At 43.3% G+C, this 17,805-nt stretch overlaps 1 protein-coding gene across 1 annotated transcript in view; it reads right to left on the reverse strand.

The window, feature by feature from the left end:
* Positions 1-13,635, reverse strand: part of LOC106560686 (netrin receptor UNC5A) — a 237,569-nt gene extending 223,934 nt beyond the window's left edge. The window contains exon 1 of the mRNA XM_045725001.1: positions 13,478-13,635. Within this exon, the coding sequence (XP_045580957.1) occupies positions 13,478-13,586 (109 nt within the window). The 5' untranslated portion in view covers positions 13,587-13,635. The remainder of the gene's footprint in view (positions 1-13,477) is intronic.
* Between the last annotated feature and the right edge of the window lie 4,170 nt (positions 13,636-17,805).

The raw sequence follows: 17,805 nt of genomic DNA on the forward strand, positions 1-17,805 counted from the left end.
TATGTGGTCTGCTGTGAGGGGATATCCAGGGCTGTGTAGAGGTACTGTGTACTCTGTACTCAATAGTCAGTCGTCTGTCCAGGATAAGCCTACCACCGTCTCGTTTAATTAAACTACAGAGTGAAAAGATGCTTGCCTTGTGTTTCAGACGAGGTTTCTCTACCAGTTGGATGGTTTTCTGAGTGTGTGGAGACGTGCTGACTGGCCAATAGGATGGTTTTCGGAGTGTGTGGAGACGTGCTGACTGGCCAATAGGATGGTTTTATGAGTGTGTGGAGACGTGCTGACTGGCCAATAGGATGGTTTTCTGAGTGTGTGGAGACGTGCTGACTGGCCAATAGGATGGTTTTCTGAGTGTGTGGAGAAGTGCTAACTGGCCAATAGGATGGTTTTCTGAGTGTGTGGAGACGTGCTGACTGGCCAATAGGATGGTTTTCTGCTTATTACTAAACTATACTATAATAAACTGTGCTTTACCCAGCTATTGTCTATGGATACATCTGCTGGGAACAGATTGGGTGAATGATTCTTCAGTGACCAGCACTGTGTGGTAAAGTCAACTATGATTATAAAAGCTGAAATATTTACCACAAGGCCAGCATCAAATGAATGACTAAAATGCACGTTGACGAAAAGCAAAGCTAAAAACATGTGTTTTAAGATCTCTTTTAAATATGTCCTCAGTTTCAGTCCCCCTCAGGTTCTCTATTCCAGAGGCTGGGGGCGTAGTAACTAAAGGCTATCTCTCCATGCCTCTTGGTCCCTCTCAGGTTCTCTGGCAGGCTATTCCAGAGGCTGGGGGCATAGTAACTAAAGGCTGTCTCTCCATGCCTCTTGGTCCCCCTCAGGTTCTCTGGCAGGCTGGGGGCATAGTAACTAAAGGCTGTCTCTCCATGCCTCTTGGCCCCGCTCAGGTTCCCTGGCAAGCTGGGGCATAATAACTAAAGGCTGTCTCTCCATGCCTCTTGGTCCCCATCAGGTTCTCTGGCAGGCTGGAGGCATAATAACTAAAGGATGCCTCTCCATGCCTCTTGGGTCCTAGGCTTTGGGATAGTTAAAAGGCCAGTGCCAGAGGACCTGAGGGACTTACTGGGTACATAACTTAAAAGCATGTCTGACATGTATTGGGGTGCACAATCGTGGATCGATTTAAAAACCAATAGAATATTTATTTTTTCTCCCCAATTTCGTGATAGTCAATTTGTTAGTTACAGTCTTGTCCCATCACTGCAACTCCCGTACGGACTCAGGAGAAGGGCTTCATTGCAGTCTGAGTACGTGTTTGAGACAATCTCTACTTTAATCTCAGCTTCATCTTCTTGATGTAAAAAAGAATCTGGTTTAATATCTTAATTGTAGACCTGACCATCCTCACTGATCTCACAAAACAATTGATTAACAAATGCAGGGTTATCAACAACTTCTGATTCAAATTCTTCATACCTATCCTCAACATTTGTTGCACCAAGAGACTGATTCGATTCATGAACTCTGTGCTCTCCTTCGCTTCCTGATTAGAGAGCCACTTGTCCTCCGAAACACGACCCTGCCAAGCCACACTGCTTCTATAACACACGGCTCACTTAATCTGGAAGCCAGCCGCACCAATGTGTCGGAGGAAACACCGTACAACTGGCGACAGTGTCACTGTGCATGCACACGGCCCACCACAGGAGTCACTAGAGCGCAATGGGACAAGGACATCCCGGACGGCTAAACATTCCCCTAACCCGGACAATGCTGGGCTTATTGTGCATTGCCTCATGGGTCTCCCGGTCACGGCCGGCTGCGACACAGCTTGGCATTGAACCCAGATCTGTAGTGACGCCTCAAGCACTGTAGTGCCTTAGACCACTGCGCCACTCGGGAGGCCCAATATAATAATGTTAACATTAGTTATAAACTTCTCAGGCAGCCGGTGCAGAGACCTTAAAACCGGTGTAATGTGTGCTCTCCATCTAGTCTTGCTCAGTAGCCGTGCTTCAGCATCCTGTATGTTTTACAGTTGATCAATGGCTTTCTTGGGTGGACCAGACAGGAGAGCATTACAGTAGTCAAGCCTGCTTGTAATAAAAGCATGGACTCTCTCTGTATTTGGCCTGAGAAAGAAATGGCTGCACCTTGGCAATGTTCCTCAGGTAATTAAAATCTATTTGGTCACATTCCTAATGTGTGATTTTGAAATTGATTCTAAAATAACACCTAGGTTTTTTTTACCTGGTGTTTTATTTTTATTGCTCGTGAATTAATTAAAATGTGCAGCCAGGTTCTCGCTCTGTGCTTTGGCTCCAACAATAAGTACCTCGGTCTTGATTTTCCTGGAGGAAGTTGTGAGCCATTAAAGCATTTAAATCACTAACAGTCTAATTTATCCGTGGAGCTAAAATCCAGAAATGTAAAGTTGCGTATCGTCTGTGTAGTAGTGAAAATCAATACTGTGCTTTCTGATAACGCTGCAAAGGGGTAACATATATAAACTGAAAAGTACCGTACCCAAAACCTTGTGGACCGCCACATGTGACATGTATTTTCTCTTGAGTTATGTTCACCAAGGGTGACAAAAAACTCTCGACCGGTTTAATAAGTCCTAATATAATGTAGAACTCGAACAGACTAAGATTGAATCGTACTACACCGGCTCCGACGCTCGTCTTATGTGGCAGGGCTTGCAAACTATTACAGACTACAAAGGGAAGCACAGCCGCGAGCTGCCCAGTGACACGAGCCTACCAGATGAGCTAAATCACTTCTATGCTCACTTCGAGGCAAGCAACACTGAGGCATGCATGACAGCATCAGCTGTTCCGGACGATTGTGTGATCACGCTCTCCGTAGCCAATGTGAGTAAGACCTTTAACCTCTATGGGCTGGGCGGGACGAATTCGTCCCACCTACGTAACAGCCACTTGAAGCCTGTGGCGCGATTTTCAAAACCTTAAAAATCCTATTACTTCAATTTCTCAAACATATGACTATTTTACAGCTATTTAAAGACAAGACTCTCGTTAACCTGTTAGGGCTAGGGGGCAGTATTGACACGGCTGGATAAAAAACATACCCGATTTAATCTGGTTACCACTCCTACCCAGTAACTAGAATATGCATATACTTATTACATATGGATAGAAAACACCCTAAAGTTTCTAAAACTGTTTGAATGGTGTCTGTGAGTATAACAGAACTCAAATGGCAGGTCAAAACCTGAGAGATTCCTTTACAGGAAGTGGCCTGTCTGACCATTTCTTGAACTTCTTTTCCATCTCTATCTTTTACTAAGGATCTCTGCTCTAACGTGACACTTCCCACGTCGTCCATAGGCGCTCAGAGCCCGGGAAAAAACAGAATGTCGTCATTCCAGCCCCAGGCTGAAACACATTATCGCCTTTCTCAAGTGGCCGATCAAGGGACTCTGGGCTTATGCGCGTGACCCGACCGCCCCCGCCTTTGGGATTTTTTCCTCTGTTTGCCGAAAAGGAGATTCCCTGTCGGAATATTATCGCTTTTCTACGAGAAAAATGGCGTAAAAATTGATTTTAAACAGCGGTTGACATGCTTCGAAGTACGGTAATGGAATATTTAGAATTTTATTGTCACGAATTGCGCCACTTCTTTACCATTTCGGATAGTGTCTGGAACGCAAGAACAAAACGCCGCTATTCGGATATAACGATGGATTATTTTGGACCAAACCAACATTTGTTATTGAAGTAGCAGTCCTGGGTGTGCATTCTGACGAAGACAACAAAAGGTAATCAAACTTTTATAATAGTAAATATGATTATGGTGAGTGCTAAACTTGTCGGGTGTCTAAATAGCGAGCCCGTGATGCCTGGGCTATGTACTTAGAATATTGCAAAATGTGCTTTCACCAAAAAGCTATTTTAAAATCGGACATATCGAGTGCATAGAGGAGGTCTGTATCTATAATTCTTAAAATAATTGTTATGCTTTTTGTGAACGTTTATCGTGAGTAATTTAGTAAAAGGTTAGCGAATTCCCCGGAAGTTTGCGGGGGGTATGCTAGTTCTGAACGTCACATGCTAATGTAAAAAGCTGGTTTTTGATATAAATATGAACTTGATTGAACAAAACATGCATGTATTGTATAACATAATGTCCTAGGGTTGTCATCTGATGAAGATCATCAAAGGTGAGTGCTGCATTTAGCTGTCTTCTGGGTTTTGGTGACATTATATGCTGGCTTGAAAAATGGGTGTCTGATTATTTCTGGCTTGGTACTCTGCTGACATAATCTAATGTTTTGCTTTCGTTGTAAAGCCTTTTTGAAATCGGACAGTGTGGTTTGATTAACCATCTTTCTTTAAATAGCGTAAAATGTCATATGTTTGAAAATAATAATAATTTAACGGCCACAGGCTGCAGTGGCTGTTCTGTTCCCACTGTCCGATTTCAAAAAGGCTTTACAACGCAAAACATTAGATTTTCAGCTACACCAGAAATAATCAGACACCCATTTTTCAAGCTACATATAATGTCACAAAAACCCAAGACGCTATGCACACTAACTTTATGTCTTCATCAGATGACAACCCTAGGACATTATGTTATCAATACATGCATGTTTGTTCAATCAAGTTCATATTTATATCAAAAACCAGCTTTTACATCATTGACGTTCAGAACTAGCATACCCCCAAACTCGGGATCTTACTTAATTACTCACAATAAACGTTCACAAAAAGCATAACAATTATTTTAAGAATTATAGCTTTTTGATGAAAGCACATTTTGCAATATTCTAAGTACATAGCCCAGGCATCACGGGCTAGCTATTTAGACACCCGGCAAGTTTAGCACTCACCATAATCATATTTACTATTATAAAAGTTTGATTACCTTTTGTTGTCTTCGTCAGAATGCACTCCCAGGACTGCTACTTCAATAACAAATGTTGGTTTGGTCCAAAATAATCCATCGTTATATCCGAATAGCGGCGTTTTGTTTGTGCGTTCCAGACACTATCCGAAATGGTAAAGAAGGGTCGTGCATATGGCGCAATTCGTGACAAAAAAATTCTAAATATTCCATTACCGTACTTCGAAGCATGTCAACCGCTGTTTAACATCAATTTTTATGCCATTTTTCTCGTAGAAAAGCGATAATATTCCGACCGGGAATCTCCTTTTCGGCAAACAGAGGAAAAAATCACAAAGACGGGGGCGGTCAGGTCACGCGCCTAAGCCCAGAGTCCCTTGATCGGCCACTTGAGAAAGGCGATAATGTGTTTCAGCCTGGGGCTGGGATGACGACATTCAGGTTTTTCCCGGGCTCTGAGCGCCTATGGACGACGTAGGAAGTGTCACGTTAGAGCAGAGATCCTTAGTAAAAGATAGAGATGGCAAAGAAGTTCCAGAAATGGTCAGACAGGCCACTTCCTGTAAAGGAATCTCTCAGGTTTTGACCTGCCATTTGAGTTCTGTTATACTCACAGACACCATTCAAACAGTTTTAGAAACTTTAGGGTGTTTTCTATCCATATGTAATAAGTATATGCATATTCTAGTTACTGGGTAGGAGTGGTAACCAGATTAAATCGGGTACGTTTTTTATCCAGCCGTGTCAATACTGCCCCCTAGCCCTAGTTTAAACAGGTCAATATTCACAAGGCTGCGGGGCCAGACAGATTACCAGGACGTGATCCGGGCATGCGCTGACCAACTGGCAGGTGTCTTCACTGACATTTTCAACCTGTCCCTGACTGAGTCTGTAATACCAAAATGTTTCTTGTGCCCAAGAACACAAAGGCAACCTGCCTAAATGACTACAGACGCATAGCATTCATGTGCTTTGAAAGGCTGGTCATGGCTCACATCAACACCATTATCCCAGAAACCCTTAGACCCACTCCAATTTGCATACCGACCAAACAGATCCACAGATGATGCAATCTCTATTGCACTCCACACTGTCCTTTCCCACCTAGACAAAAGGAACACCTATGTGAGAATGCTATTCATTGACTACAGCTCAGCATTCAACACAATAGTGTCCTCAAAGCTCATCACTAAGCTAAGGACCCTGCGACTAAACAGAGGGAGGCCTCTGCAACTGGATCCTGGACTTCCTGATGGGCCGCCCCCAGGTGGTGAGGGTAGGTAGCAACACATCTGCCACGCTGATCCTCAACACTGGAGCCCCTTAGGGATGCGTACTCAGTCCCCTCCTGTACTCCCTGTTCACCCACAACTGCATGGCCAGGCACGACTCCAACACCATCATTAAGTTTGCAGACGACACAACAGTGGTAGGCCTGATCACCGACAACGACGAGACAGCCAATAGGGAGGAGGTCAGAGACCTGGCCGGTTGGTGCCAGAATATCAACCTATCCCTCGACCTTACCAAGACTAAGGAGATGATTGTGGACTACAGAAAAGGGAGGACCGAGCACGCCCCCATTCTCATCGACGGGGCTGTAGTGGAGCAGGTTGAGAGCTTTAAGTTCCTTGTTGTCCACATCACCAACAAACTAGAATGGTCCAATCACACCAACACAGTCGTGAAGAGGGCATGATAAAGCCTATTCCCCCTCAGGAAACTAAAAAGATTTGGCATGGGTCCTCAGATCATCAAAAGGTTCTACAGCTGCAACATCGAGAGCATCCTGACTAGTTGCATCACTGCCTGGTACGGCAGTGATGCAACACTGTCTCGGTGTTGGCTCTAGGATAATTTACCACTTTAACTAAGGCTGTCTCTGTGTTGGCTCTAGGATCATTTACCACTTTAACTAAGACTGTCTCTGTGTTGGCTCTAGGATCATTTACCACTTTAACTAAGACTGTCTCTGTGTTGACTCTAGGATCATTTACCACTAAGACTGTCTCTGTGTTGGCTCTAGTACCATTTACCACTTTAACTAAGACTGTCTCTGTGTTGGCTCTAGGATCATTTACCACTTTAACTAAGGCTGTCTCTGTGTTGGCTCTAGGATCATTTACCACTTTAACTAAGACTGTCTCTGTGTTGGCTCTAGGATCATTTACCACTTTAACTAAGACTGTCTCTGTGTTGGCTCTAGGATCATTTACCACTTTAACTAAGACTGTCTCTGTGTTGGCTCTAGGATCATTTACCACTTCAACTAAGGCTGTCTCTGTGTTGGCTCTAGGACCATTTACAACTTTAACTAAGACTGTCTCTGTGTTGGCTCTAGGACCATTTACAACTTTAACTAAGACTGTCTCTGTGTTGGCTCTAGGATCATTTACCACTTTAACTAAGACTGTCTCTCTGCTGTGGTGGGCATGAAAACCCGATTGGTATTTTTCTCCAAAATACAGTTGGTACATAAACATTTTTTTTTTAGCTGTTTGAACACCAATACATCCAGAATTTTTCTTAAGAATTGAAGGTTGGAGATTGGCCGAAAATTGCTAAAAACTGAGGGGGGGGGCTTCAGTAAGAGCGGCACTACAGTCTGAAGACAGCCATGTTTCAATGAGAAACATGCAATCAACTTTGTGCTTAGTAATGAGGTCATTCAGGAGAAAGGATTTACTTGTGATTGCTCTAAATTTTAAAAGCCCCGTATTCAATGAGTGTGGGCCAATCTGCCCCTGGGTCATCTGCATCGAGGTAACCAATGGAATAACAAACAATTTATTAACGTTAACCACATGTTCAGTCTCCAATCTATGAGAATGGTAGGAGATGACATTTTGTATAAACTCACTAGAAGGTGGAGTTAAAGGAACATAACTTAGGTTACTCACAATAACCATAGTGCCATTTCTACAGGAGTTGATATGGGTTCCAAGTCCTCTGTTGGTTATTCTGACAGGGAGGACTGGAGCACTACCAGACCCTGTCTGTCAGTCTCTAAAACAGTTTGATGTTGCTGGGACTGGAGCACTACCAGACCCTGTCTGTCAGTCTCTAAAACAGTTTGATGTTGTTGGGACTTTTCTCTGAGCCAAGCTAACAGCCAGAGGATCTGTTCCTCATACGATGCTGGATGGTGATGCATTTAGGGCAGACAAACCCCTGTTCATTTTCCAGTTCCATTGTATCTTCATCTTGTGATTGTCTGGAAATCATCTCACAACTGATTATTCAGATTATGATTAATACTGTTGATATTAACTCACTGGCCCCGTATAGCTACACTCCTCCTTTAACCCTGTGTTAACCACCAATATCAGCATCAGACAGATCAATTATATCATAGTTCCCCTTTATGATGTCATAACAGGATGCTATCTCCAAAGGTGTCTCCAGATGGCACCCCATTCCCATGGCCTGTGGTCAAAGGTGTCCCAGATGGCACCCCATTTCCATGGCCTGTGATCAAAGGTGTCCCAGATAGCACCCCATTTCCATGGTCTGTGGTCAAAGGTGTCCCAGATGGCACCCCATTTCCATGGCCTGTGGTCAAAGGTGTCCCAGATGGCACCCCATTCCCATGGCCTGTGGTCAAAGGTATCTCCAGATGGCACCCCATTCCCATGGCCTGTGGTCAAAGGTGTCTCCAGATGGCACCCCATTCCCATGGCCTGTGGTCAAAGGTATCTCAGATATGGCACCCCATTCCCATGGCCTGTGGTCAAAGGTGTCTCAGATGGCACCCCATTCCCATGGCCTGTGGTCAAAGGTATCTCCAGATGGCACCCCATTCCCATGGCCTGTGGTCAAAGGTGTCTCCAGATGGCACCCCATTCCCATGGCCTGTGGTCAAAGGTATCTCAGATATGGCACCCCATTCCCATGGCCTGTGGTCAAAGGTGTCTCAGATGGCACCCCATTCCCATGGCCTGTGGTCAAGGTATCTCAGATGGCACCCCATTCCCATGGCCTGTGGTCAAAGGTATCTCAGATATGGCACCCCATTCCCATAGCCTGTGGTCAAAGGTATCTCCGATATGGCACCCCATTCCCATGGCCTGTGGTCAAAAGTATCTCAGATGGCACCTCATTCCCATGGCCTGTGGTCAAAGGTACACAGTAAAAAAACTCCTATTGAGTGGTCAAATGTAACACCATTTGGAAGTTGATATGGTCCCACCCCCATTTTGTGTTAAAACCACTGTGGTCATGCTGTTGATATTTTTGGAGTTAAAACTTAAATGCAACTCCAATTGCCATTTTACTCTTTTCAGTGTCGCTTTTTTTCCCTCATCAACACCCTTGCCATTGTACACTTTTCTGTGTTGTTTTGAATTAACAAACAACTATAGCATAGTACATTTCTCTTTTCAGTTGACTTCCTTTGAGTTATAAGGGTGTAGAGACTTATTTAAATATTTCCCAAAAGTGTCACATTATGATGGTTTGCAATGTGATATCCAACATCTGTTGGAAGTCAGCTTGCAGGAAGATATCCAACACTTTTACATCAGTCACAACTTTCATTTAGAATGCCTGTCAGTGTAGGGAAGAAAACGCAGTACATGAAGACTACCAACACCACATAAGCTGGTATAACTATCTCACTAACGGTTGCTATAAATCCAACCACTTACAGATTGTATTTGTTTAAAAAAAAAAAAGGATGTTTCTTATATTTGCGTAGCGTAAGATCAAAAACAATCAATGGTACATGGGGGAAAATACAGATATTGAAACAAACAATTTTAATAATGAACCTGCAACAGAGCATCCTGGGAAATATGACAATGAGACCCATCCCATATCTGTGGATAACTCCATGGATGTAACTCCCTGTCACTGGTTACTCTTAACGGAGTTAAAAGTACTCTGTCCAAATCAACTCCAGTTATCAGCACTAACGCCATGGAACATATCACTCTGTTAAGTGTTAAGATAACTCCCAGTAGAGTCAATTTAACCCTAAATGTTTAACACTGTGATTGAAGCTATCCTTTATTTACAGTGTAGTGAACTACCTAGGGAATAGGGTGTTATTTGGTATTCAGACTTGATTGAAAATAAAAACAGTCCCTGCTTTGATCTGCAGTAAACACTGGGGTTATACAACAGTCCCTGCTTTGATCTGTAGTAAACACTGGGGTTATACAACAGTCCCTGCTTTGATCTGTAGTAAACACTGGGGTTATACAACAGTCCCTGCTTTGATCTGTAGTAAACACTGGGGTTATACAACAGTCCCTGCTTTGATCTGTAGTAAACACTGGGGTTATACAACAGTCCCTGCTTTGATCTGTAGTAAACACTGGGGTTATACAACAGTCCCTGCTTTGATCTGTAGTAAACACTGGGGTTATACAACAGTCCCTGCTTTGATCTGAAGTAAACACTGGGGTTCTATGCCTTTTCATGTCAATCTGCCTTTCAGCCCATGGCCGACTGTGTGCAGCCCTTGACTACAAGCCACTGATGCAGACCTTTGTAAAATCTACATTTTAAAAAGTCTAATAAATCCATGCAATGTAGCCGACACCTTCAGAATAAATCCATTATTTATTTTAGACAGGTCTAAAGAAACACGATATGAAGAAAATGTAGTCTATTTCAGAAGAACAGAACAGCATACTCTGAGTTGTCCTTATGTTAGGTCCTGATCTGGCTATGCCATATGGCTGTGGGCTACACTAGTTCATTTAGCAGACAAGATTTGCTTAGAATGTCGTGGCGTTATTTTATATTATTTTATAATATGAAGAATACAATTGAACATAGCGAAAAAAAAATAGAAAGGATATTTTTTTTACAAACGATTTGAGGAAGTGTGCACATGCAGCTATTCTGTGTTGAGAGATTAACAAAGAAATATAGTTGAAGTCGTAAGTTTACATAAACCTTAGCCAAATACATTTAAACTCAGTTTTTCACAATTCCTGACATTTAATCCTAGTAAGAATTACCTGTATTAGGTCAGTTAGGATCACCACTTTATTTTAAGAATGTGAAATGTCAGAATAATAGTAGAGAGAATGATTTTTATACACTCAATTAGTATTTGGTAGCATTGCCTTTGAATTGTTTAACTTGGGTCAAACGTTTTGGGTAGCCTTCCACAAGCGTCCCACAATAAGTTGGGTGAATTTTGGCCCATTCCTCCTGACAGAGCTGGTGTAACAGTCAGGTTTGTAGGCCTCCTTGCTCGCACACGCTTTTTCAGTTCTGCCCACACATTTTCTATAGGAAAAAGGTCAGGGCTTTGTGATGGCCTCTCCAATACCTTGACTTTGTTGTCCTTAAGCCATTTTGCTACAACTTTGGAAGTATGCTTGGGGTCAATGTCCATTTGGAAGACCCATTTGCGACCAAGCCTCAACTTCCTGACTGATGTCTTGAGATGTTGCTTCAATATATCCACATAATTTTCCTCCCTCATGATGCCATCTATTTTGTGAAGTGCACCAGTCCCTCCTGCAGCAAAGCACCCCCACAACATGATGCTGCCACCCCCGTGCTTCACGGTTGGGATGGCATTCTTCGGCTTGCAAACCTCCCCCTTTTTCCTCCATACATAACGATAGTCATTACGGCCAAACAGTTCTATTTTTGTTTCATCAGACCAGAGGACATTTCTCCAAAAAGTACGATCTTTGTCCCCATGTGCAGTTGCAAACCGTAGTCTGGCTTTTTTATGGCGGTTTTGGAGCAGTGGCTTCTTCCTTGCTGAGCGGCCTTTCAGGTTATGTCGATATAGGACTCGTTTTACTGTGGATACAGATACCTTTGTACCTGTTTCCTCCAGCATCTTCACAAGGTCCTTTGCTGTTGTTCTGGGATTGATTTGCACTTTTTTCACCAAAGTACGTTCATCTCTGTGAGAGAGAACACGTCTCCATCCTGAGCGGTATGACGGCTGCATGGTTCCATGGTGTTTATACTTGCGTACTATTGTTTGTACAGATGAACGTGGTACCTTCAGGCATTTGGAAATTGCTCCCAAGGATGAACCAGAGTTGTGGAGGTCTACAATTTCTTTCTGAGGTCTTGGCTGATTTCTTTTGATTTTCCCATGAGCAAAGACTGAGTTTGAAGGTAGGCCTTGAAATACATCCACAGGTACACCTCCAATTGACTCAAATGATGTCAATTAGCCTATCAGAAGCTTCTAAAGCCATGACATCATTTTCTGGAATTTTCCAAGCTGTTTAAAGGCACAGTCATCTTAGTGTATGTAAACTTCTGACCCACTGGAATTGTGATACAGTGAATTATAAGTGAAATAATCTGTCTATAAACAATTGTTGGAAAAATTACTTGTGTCATGACAAAGTAGATGTCCTAACAGACTTGCCAAAACTATAGTTTGTTAACATAAATTTTGTGGAGTGGTTGAAAACGAGTTTTAATGACTCCAACCTAAGTGTATGTAAACTTCCGACTTAAAATGTAGGTATTCCTTTAAGCTTAATTTAGAGTTATTTATTTGACTTAGTTGTTCTGCAAATGTTGGCCTATGTTTTGATTTTGAATACATTCTAATGCTGCATGATGAGACTAATGATGATTTGAAAAAAGTCCCATGAAAGGCATAAGCTCTGCTTTGTTTTTCTTGCACAGGCTGCACACATTTCATCAGTCTCTCATTCACAATTTGACAAGTACTTGATAATGCCTCGCATTTCCCGTCCAGCATCCCCTTTGTGTGGCCAAAATGCCCCCTAAAAAAATCCATGCCTTTTGCAGCCAGTGGGCATTGTGACCTTGGACTGATTATAATATTAATTATCTTCTTCCCGGCTATGTGAAGCACCTCTCAACACATATCTCTCTCAGATATCTCAATTCTTATTAGCCAATGCCCTTCACATGGTCAGGTCCTTCTCACAGGCTACACGTGAAGCCAGACACGTCGAGGATGAAACTGCACATATTGAAGATATTGGAAGAACTGTTCACATTTACTTTTCGTCAGCCAACAAGATGAGTATGCCTAACAAACAGCAAAAGCACTAGCCTATGTCAATCTACTATCCCCCATAGTACAAAAGTTGACCTATTCTATTCTGTGTGATTAATAAATATTCCAAACATAGTCTGGGACAGTTGTGGGATGGCAGGGGGTCCGTAAAATCCGTAAAATTAATACAACCACTAGCATCAAAAAACCTGTTTTACGCAATGTGGCTGACGCAACAGATCAGAACGTTTAGCTTAAAATGTTGATAAACTATTAGCAATTTCTTCACAAATACAAGCGTAACAATGTGCACACGGCAGTAGGCTACAATCAATTAGTGGGAAAACACCATTCTCAAAAGTGACCACAAATGCGATTATGCATGTGATGCTTCCATTATGTAATTAACGACTCAGGGAGCATCAAACATCAGACATGGCTGTTCTACAATATAACATCACACACACACACACGCACGCACGCACACACACACACACACACACACACACACACACACACACACACACAGAAAGAGACATCTACTGGCAACATTAAAATACATGTGTATATTGATGTACGGTGAAGAGTGGAAAAACTGGAAAACAGTGTAAAGATAGAGATTTTGAGTGTGTGTGTGTGTGTGTGTGTATATATGCAGGAAATATGTTTAATACTCACTCTGTAGACACTGTTGGCTGGTACAGTTGAGTGACTGGAGGTCGATGCCCTGGCAGTCTTTGCCCCCGGTGCCAGGCGAGGGCTGGGTGCACTCTCTACTGCGCCACATGGAACAGTCCACTCCACACTCAGACCAGTTAGACCAATCACTCCAACCTCCATCTACTGAACACAGGGACAGAGAGAGAGAGTTACCAGACACAGACCAGAATCAGAGAGAGAGAGATACCACACACATACCAGAGTCAGAGAGAGAGAGAGAGATACCACACACAGACCAGAGACAGAGAGAGAGATACCATACACAGACCAGAGTCAGAGAGAGAGAGAGATACCACACACAGACCAGAGTCAGAGAGAGAGATACCACACACAGACCAGAGTCAGAGAGAGAGATACCACACACAGACCAGGGTCAGAGAGAGAGAGAGATACCACACACAGACCAGGGTCAGAGAGAGAGATACCACACACAGACCATAATCAGAGAGAGAGAGATACCACACACAGACCAGAGTCAGAGAGAGAGATACCATACACAGACCAGAGTCAGAGAGAGAGAGATACCACACACAGGCCAGAGTCAGAGAGAGAGAGAGATACCAAACACAGACCAGAGTCAGAAAGAGAGAGAGATTTACCACACACAGACCAGAGTCAGAGAGACAGAGATACCATACACAGACCAGAGTCAGAGAGAGAGATACTACACACAGACCAGGGTCAGAGAGAGAGAGATACCACACACAGGCCAGAGTCAGAGAGAGAGAGAGATACCACACACAGACCAGAGTCAGAGAGAGAGAGATACCACACACAGACAAGAGTCAGAGAGAGAGAGATACCACACACATACCAGAGTCAGAGAGAGAGAGAGATACCACACACAGACCAGAGTCAGAGAGAGAGATACCATACACAGACCAGAGTCAGAGAGAGAGAGAGATATACCACACACAGACCAGAGTCAGAGAGAGAGAGATACCACACACATACCAGAGTCAGAGAGAGAGAGAGAGATACCACACACAGACCAGAGTCAGAGAGAGAGAGATACCACACACAGACCAGAGACAGAGAGAGAGATACCACACACAGACCAGAGTCAGAGAGAGCGAGAGATACCACACACAGACCAGAGTCAGAGAGACAGAGATACCATACACAGACCAGAGTCAGAGAGAGAGATACCACACACAGACCAGGGTAAGAGAGAAAGAGATACCACACACAGACCAGAGTCAGAGAGAGAGAGATACCACACACATACCAGAGTCAGAGAGAGAGAGATACCACACACAGACCAGAGTCAGAGAGAGAGATACCATACACAGACCAGAGTCAGAGAGAGAGAGATACCACACACAGACCAGAGTCAGAGAGAGAGAGAGATACCACACACAGACCAGAGTCAGAGAGAGAGAGATACCACACACAGACCAGAGTCAGAGAGAGAGATACCATACACAGACCAGAGTCAGAGAGAGAGATACCACACACAGACCAGGGTCAGAGAGAGAGAGATACCACACACAGACCAGGGTCAGAGAGAGAGAGTGATACCACACACAGACCAGAGTCAGAGAGAGAGATACCACACACAGACCAGAGTCAGAGAGAGAGAGAGATACCACACACAGACCAGAGACAGAGAGAGAGAGATACCACACACAGACCAGAGTCAGAGAGAGAGAGAGATACCACACACAGACCAGAGACAGAGAGAGAGAGATACCACACACAGACCAGAGTCAGAGAGAGAGAGAGATATACCACACACAGACCAGAGTCAGAGAGACAGAGATACCATACACAGACCAGAGTCAGAGAGAGAGATACCACACACAGACCAGGGTCAGAGAGAGAGAGATACCACACACAGACCAGAGTCAGAGAGAGAGAGATACCACACACAGACCAGAGTCAGAGAGAGAGAGATACCACACACAGACCAGAGTCAGAGAGAGAGAGATACCACACACAGACCAGAGTCAGAGAGAGAGAGATACCACACACAGACCAGAGTCAGAGAGAGAGGGATACCATACACAGACCAGAGTCAGAGAGAGAGATATCACACACACACGCACAGGCACACAGACCAGAGTCAGAGAGACACAGACCAGGTATATAATATTAGGTATATACTATTTGGAATATCATATTAGGTATATCATATTAGGTATATACTATTAGGTATATCATATTAGGTATATACTATTAGGTACATTGAGGGAAAAAAGTATTTGATCCTCTGCTGATTTTGTATGTTTGCCCACTGACAAAGAAATGATCAGTCTATAATTTTAATGGTAGGTTTATTTGAACAGTGAGAGACAGAATAACAACAAAAATATACAGAAAAAAGCATGTCAAAAATGTTATAAATTGATTTGCATTTTAATGAGGGAAATAAGTATTTGACCCCCTCTCAATCAGAAAGATTTCTGGCTCCCAGGTGTCTTTTATACAGGTAATGAGCTGAGATTAGGAGCACACTCTTAAAAAGGGCTTTAAAAATCAATTTGATTGATTGATCTGGTTCTTCTGTCCCCAACCAATAAGGGCCAACAGCAGCACCTAGACCTTCTGCACAGATTCTGTCAGACCTGGGCCCTGATACCACAAATACAAATTACATCTAGACACCGTTGCCCTAGAGCACACAAAAAACTATACATACCTCGGCCTAAACATCAGCGCCACAAGTAACTTCCACAAAGCTGTGAACGATCTGAGAGACAAGGCAAGAAGGGCCTTCTATGCCATCAAAAGGAACATAAAATTCAACATACCAATTAGGATCTGGCTAAAAAAACTTAATTCAGTTATAGAATCCATTGTCCTTTATGGTTGTGAGGTCTGGGGTTCGCTTACCAACCAAGAATTCACAAAATGGGACAAACACCAAATTGAGACTCAAATAATGCATGCATAGCAGAATTAGGCCGACACCTGCAAATGATCAAACTCTAGAAAGGAGCCATTCAATTCTACAACCACCTAAAAGGAAGTGATTTCCAAACATTCTTTAATAATAAAAAATGTGATGTAAGACATTTATCACTAGTCACTTTAAACAATGCCACTTTATATAATGTTTACATACCCTACATTACCCATCTCATATGTATATACTGTTCTCCAAACCATCTACTGCATCTTGCCATCTTGATGTAATACATGTATCACTAGCCACTTTAAACAATGCCACTTTATATAATGTTTACATACCCTACATTACTCATCTCATATGTATATATTGTTCTCTATACCATCTACTGCATCTTGCCTATGCAGTTTCACCATCGCTCATCCATATATTTATTTGTAAATATTCTTATTCATTCCATTACACTTGTTTGTATAAGGTAGTTGTTGTGAAATTGTTAGATTACTTGTTAGATACTACTGCATGGCCGGAACTAGAAGCACAAGCATTTCGCTACACTCACATTAACATCTGTTAACCATGTGTATGTGACCAATAGAATTTGATTTGATTTTGATTTGATAAGTGTGAATTCCATCCCTCTACCATCTCCTTCCTAGGATATGTCATCGCTGCAGGACATATACAGGTGGACCCAGACAAGGTGGGAGCGGTGGTGGATTGGCCTCAACCCACGACCAGAGTCAACATTCCCTGGGTTTTGCTTATTTCTACCGCAGCTTCATCCAGGGTTACAGAATCCTGGCTTCCCCCTCTCAGCACTCACCTCTCCCAACTCCCAAGGTTCCCTTCACGTGGTCTCCAGCAGCTGATCAGGCATTCTCGGACCTCAAAAGTCGATTCACTACAGCCCCTATCTTAATCCATCTAGACCTGTCCCGTCAGTTTGTGGTGGAGGTCGACGCCTCGGATGTCAGAGTGGGGGCCATAATGTCCTAGCGTTCTGCCCAGGACCAAAAGCTGCACCCCTGCACTTTCCTCTCCCATCGTCTTACCACTGCTGAGAGGAACTATGATGTGGAAAATCGAGAACTCCTCGCCGTCAAGATGCCGTTGGAGGAGTGGATGCACTGTTTGGAGGGGACGAAACACCCATTCTTAGTGTGGATTAAGGAATCTGGAATATCTCATTTAGCAGACGGTCTTATCCAGAGCGACTTACAGTAGTGAATGCATACATTTCATAAAATGTTTCTTTTCCCGTACTGATCCCCCGTGGGCATCGAACCCACAACCCTGGCATTACAAACACCATGCTCTACCAACTGAGCCACACGGGACCTGAGGCTTGTTGGACCCTCTTATCCACTCGTTTCAATTTCACTCTCTCCTACAGCCCGGGGTCCAAGAACGTGAAGCTTGACGCACTCTCACA

This window comes from Salmo salar, chromosome ssa09 (genome assembly GCF_905237065.1).
Source record: "Salmo salar chromosome ssa09, Ssal_v3.1, whole genome shotgun sequence".
NCBI lineage: Eukaryota > Metazoa > Chordata > Actinopteri > Salmoniformes > Salmonidae > Salmo > Salmo salar.